Source organism: Etheostoma cragini, chromosome 18 (assembly GCF_013103735.1).
Source record: "Etheostoma cragini isolate CJK2018 chromosome 18, CSU_Ecrag_1.0, whole genome shotgun sequence".
NCBI lineage: Eukaryota > Metazoa > Chordata > Actinopteri > Perciformes > Percidae > Etheostoma > Etheostoma cragini.
Genome location: NC_048424.1, coordinates 8,346,259 through 8,351,388, shown reverse-complemented (window position 1 = coordinate 8,351,388; position 5,130 = coordinate 8,346,259). Strand labels below are relative to the sequence as shown.

General features: G+C 49.1%; 1 protein-coding gene across 1 annotated transcript; it reads right to left on the bottom strand.

Moving 5' to 3' along the window:
- Positions 1 to 356: 356 nt before the first annotated feature.
- mycn (MYCN proto-oncogene, bHLH transcription factor) lies at positions 357 to 4,685 on the bottom strand. Its single transcript, XM_034900441.1, has 3 exons — positions 4,401 to 4,685; positions 3,335 to 3,977; positions 357 to 1,181 (listed from the first exon to the last, which is right to left on the bottom strand). The coding sequence occupies exons 2-3, from the start codon at positions 3,954 to 3,956 to the stop codon at positions 424 to 426; spliced, it is 1,380 nt and encodes a 459-aa protein (XP_034756332.1). The 5' UTR covers positions 3,957 to 3,977; positions 4,401 to 4,685; the 3' UTR covers positions 357 to 423.
- Between the last annotated feature and the right edge of the window lie 445 nt (positions 4,686 to 5,130).

Below are 5,130 nucleotides of genomic sequence, written 5' to 3'. Positions count from 1 at the left end.
AGGAAGGGAAGACTACGACTGAGTCCTCTAGACTTCCTCATTCTTTTTTCTTTTCATCTTACCTCAATATGACTGGATTGAAAAAGTAAACCCTAAACATTCTTAACGTCAACAAATGTGCAAAAAAAGTGGCTGCAGTGAAAGTCCAAGCATCCCACCGGCGACCCCACCCCTCTCCTCTAGGTGTGTGTATCGGCATCTGAATAAAAACATCCTCTGAGAGGTTTGTGTGTGCACGTGTACATCAGATATGCAGGCCTATGTGTCTGTGCTTAAATCTATAGGCCTATGTGTGTGTGTGTGCATCTAGACAGACTGAGTTGAGGCAGGGCGGGGGGGGGGGGGGGGGGGGGGGGGGGGGGGGGGGGGGGGTCATCCAGGGTATACTGTATGTGAGTGTTTCTGTGTTGTAGTGGTTGTCTGTTAGCGAGTCCTAGCCTGCTCCAGCCTGCGCATCAGCTGCTGCCTGCGGGCTTGGAGCCTGTCCTTCTCCTGCTGGAGCCTCATCTCCTCTGTCTCCAGCGAGCTCACGTACTCAGTGGCCTTCTTCAGGATCAGCACCTTCGCAGCTTTCTCGTTGTGCGCCAACTCCGGCACGTGGTCGCGCAGCGTCAGGAAGCTGGAGCGCAGGTCGTTGCGGCGCTGGCGCTCCAGGATGTTGTGGTTGCGCCTGCGCTCGCTGTCCTCTGAGTCGGAGCTGCCGCGTGGGCTGCAGTCTCCGCTGGTGCTGCGCTTGCTGCGTGCCCCCGATGCGCCGGTGAGTGTGCTGCAGGATGTGGAGGAAGACGAGGAGGATGACGAGATGGTTCTGGTAGGAGGTCGAGGTGCGTCTAATGTTCTTTGCTTCTTTGGAGGTGGGGCGGGGTCGTCGTCTGAAGCATACGGTGAGGGGGCGGCGTAGTTGTGTTGCTGCTGGTGGACCGAGCTCCTCTTCAGGATCAGCTCCTGCGGAGCTCTGCTGACGAACCGACTCACCACGCCGGACCCCCTCGCATCGTGGCTCTTTGGATGCACAGAGATGGTGACTGTACCTGTCGCCATGGGAGAAGCCTTGTTTATTGTGGAGCGCCTCTTCTCTACTGTAACCACATCGATCTCCTCCTCTTCCTCTTCATCCTCGTCGTCCTCATCGTCCTCCTCTTCCTCTTCTTCCTCGTCGTCTTCATCGTCATCTTCCTCTTCTGGGAAGAGAAAACAGAATGTGAATGATTGAATCGCTCTGACACACCAAGTATTTCCACTATGTCATCTATGTACCAGCAGGTGACAGGTATGTATGTGAGTGAGATCAGGAGAGTGTGTGGGAGTGAGTGCGTTGCTCAACGCTGTTCACATAAGCAGAACTCTCTTAATGCTTAGTGTCAGTCACTCCTCACCTAATCTCCTCTGCAGGTGTTGACACGTTCAGTCTCAGCGCTGAGCACACAGGCTGGATTTCTGCTTTTCATTCTCTATCCCTCCTTCAAAACGTCTCCTAATCTTCTCTTCGGTTTTAGTCTGATGCCTTCAAGTCTATCAGTGCAGCCACAGTTCCGCATTAAGTGTGAGACATTAAGAACTTCTCTTTAACTTTGACCTCTGATGAAATAATAAAATAAAAAAACTAGCTTTTTTCCCCAAGCTAAGCTCTTCATCTTAATACCTGTGATGAAATCGAGCTGAGCAGCTGAGACTTATCATGGACTGGCGCCTTTGAAGATGAGAGGAAGTGGCCAATCAGGAGGCAGTGTGTGTGAGGCCCAGTTAAAATGCCTTTGTGATAATGGCACTCATTATCAGCTCAGGAGCATCTGAAGAGTGTGGCATTTTACAGCTTACAGTAACTCACTTCAGACGCAACTGCACCAGGGTGCTGTCTCAGCACACTCAGAAAAAACACACACTCAAAATCTGGGCCTGCCATCAAAACAAAGCCGGGCACAGCTGGGTGGATGAGGGGGTGTGGCTGTCTTTGCCACATGTGAAGTTGGGATTTAGCTGTTTAGTGTTTCAGTCTCAGATTGGAACAGCTCATTTATTGGAGCGGAAGATAGTATAACCTGAAGCAAGAGGACCTACTTTCTGCCTTGGGAAATAAAATAAAGCCACACTCCTCTGCCACTGCCTTACAGCTGTGCAACTGAGTTTTGAAGTGGGACGGCCCTTGCTCCCACGCAGGCCTCTTCAATAGAAATATTGGCTTAACTATGGGGATACAACTACATTGTTCAAAGTCTGGGTCTCTTTGATGAGAAAGTAAACACCTGCAACACAAAGAGCGACGAGTCTTAACGCTGCGAGCGGCGGAAGCGCATTGGAGCAGTACTGTGGGCAGGATGGTGGGGCGGCAGGCGATCGGATCACCACCCTTTAAGCCTCGGAGCTGGAGCGGCGCCAGCGAGACAGCTGTCGAGATGGAGCGCCTTTCAAAGCAGCCAGGGCCCTCCTCCGTCCTCTTTTCTTCGCGGTGGAGGAGGTGTTTGGCAAGGCTGGCTGAGTCTACCCTCTGTGCCAAGCTGGAGGCCTTTGTACTGCTGTTTCACAGCGAAAACACGCTGATAAGGACTCGTGAGTGTTTGTTTAGGGAACTCATATGCGGTAATAGATGGGAGAAGAAGGGAGATTACATACACACAACGCTCATTTCCCAATCTAAATATTATATTATTACTTCCTACAGTATACTTCAAAAGAATCAGAAAAACAGGACTGTGTCAATCCGTATTCCTGAGCGTATGGTTTTGTTGTGGTGGGCTTCCTTCCTTATCGTAACTCCTGTCCCTTTTCTTGGTGCTAATTAAAGTTATTAGCTGAACTCAAGGTGGCAGTTTGTACAGGCTGTCCAAAATAAGTGCCAATTTCTCACCCACTGTGCTCAAATGTCCCTTAATCCATGCGTAATGAAAGGCTTCACGGCATGGTGAGCCAGACACTTTATCAGCTCATCACATTATTAAACACGTTTTCATCTTGCCCCCCCCTACAACCGGGTCCGGTTGCAGTCAGTGAGTGTGTTGTCTTTTTGTTTGGCTCGGATGGAACTGAGTTCAGGAAGGCACACAATTCCCCATTTTACTGCCATCTGCCGGATGAAGAGCCCGCTGATTACATAAACCTCGTTCATTTTGTCGTTGTACGCGCGTGTGAGAGAGAGTGCGTGTGTGTGTGTGTGTATGTGTGTGTAACTAGATAATCCGATTCTGGGCCAGTCATATGAACAAGCTCCAGTCACTACCATAATGATGATAAAAAATGATGCTAATAACAACAATAATCATGCTCATAATACTGTTTTAATTAGTGTTGCAGGTTTTTTTGGCAGCAAAAACATTTGAGTGCCTCTTTAAATTCTTACCGGAATCACTTTGAGCGGTCCCGTTGGTTGTGGATGTGTTTACGGTCCCGGTTGAGTCCCTGCTGCCGTTCTTCTTGTTTACCGGGAAAGGGAAGACAATCGTGGGGTCCACACACTCTGTCACCGAACTGCGGCTCACAACCTCCGGCGCCTTGACGCACACGTTCCTCGCGCCTGTGGCAGTGGAAATAGCCTTGCCGAGTTTCTCTGTTACCACCCGCTCCAGCTTTTCCCTGGCAGAGAAGCCACTCCACATACAGTCCTGGATAATGATGTTACTGGGGTTAGTATCCAAAGCGGAGCCAAACAGGTCCCCGTCGTTGGAGGCACCCCAAATATCGTCCTCGGGCAAGAGCAGTAGCTCAGAAGCCCAGTCCAGTGGGTCCCCTAAACCGAAGCCCAGTGGGTCTGCTTCCGGGGAAGCATTCGCCGGCTCCCCCGGTAGCGCGGCTCGGCTCGGGGAGAGGGGCGGAGTGGGCAACAACTCGAATTTCTTCCAGATGTCCTCCCCCGGTGGCGCAGAGTCGGGACCACAGAAGTAGAAGTCGTCCTCATCCGGATAGAAACACGGTTGTAAGGAGTCAAACTCCAAATCGGAGTTTTTACTTGTGATCCCCGGCATTCTATCCCACAATCGAAAAACCTGTAAATGAACAATATACTTTAGTCTCCAAACAGAAAAAAGCGTCTCTCCCCATTCACTCTCTTCTCGGTAACACCTGAAAACTATCGCTGCAGAAAGAACATGAGTCAAAGCCCACACGCAGACACAGTCTGCTCCACTAAATCCCACACTCACTTCTGCGGGGTTTAAAAACCACACAAATCTCACAGGAGAATGTGCGTAAATGGGACCGTGACGCAAAAAGTGTGAAAAACGATGCATCGGCCCACCACTCAGTAAACATGCCAGAAAATGTGATTAAGACACAAAATCATGTTTACAGAAAACACATGAAATGACAACAATTGAATCTATTAGAGACTCTGTTGTGGGTACAATTTATTTTGAGGAAATAGTAACGCGTTTCTATGTTTAACGGATGAAAAAGGAGAAGATGCTCACCTTGTCCTGATTTGGGATGATAATGTGAGAACCAATTTTTCTCGTATCTCGTAGTCAGAAATACAGACACCAGATTTGGAGCGGTCATCTACTTAGGGAGCACAGACAGTCCTCTGACACATATTCTGGCTGGCTGCAGTGTTATACACTCAGTTGTGCTGGAGGACAGCAGACTCCTCCCTCCCAGGCTGGGGGGGTGGTACAGTCGGGCTTTGGGTTTGATGCGGCGCGGCAGACAGGCAGGCTGGGAGCTTTCTTTCAAGGTGAATCGAGAAAAGAGCCTAAACATTGCGAGCAAGAATGAAAGCAAGAAAGGAAGAGCCTACAAGGAAGGAAGAAGGAAAATATATACCATTGACAGCTTCAGGCAAACCATATTTCCTCTCTACCCCTTCTCTCCACTGGGATGTCAGACCCAGGATCAGCTATGAAACACTCGAAATAATCCAGGGGCTGTTGTTGATTTGATGTCTTGCTCAGATTGCTCAAGGGCACTGCAGCAGCCTGCTCACCTGGGGGCTTGAACCGTTCAAGTGAAGGGCAATGTTTTTAAACCGACCCCCCACACACAACCACTCACACATTATCCTCAATTATTACCTTTATTTATTTATTATTGCACATTGATAAAACAATTTCTTGCTTAGTAAGTTAATGGATTTTTTAACACATTAAAAAATGGACTTATTGAGTCCATGTTGTCAATACTAGTGGTAAAGTAATGATTTAT

Excerpts from the sequence above, each read along its gene's own strand:
- mycn (XM_034900441.1), bottom strand. The coding sequence starts at position 3,956 with ATGCCGGGGATCACAAGTAAAAACTCCGATTTGGAGTTTGACTCCTTA. Across the intron at positions 1,182-3,334 it reads GACCGCTCAAAGTGATTCCG|AAGAGGAAGATGACGATGAA; the intron begins GTAAGAATTTAA and ends TTCTCTTCCCAG.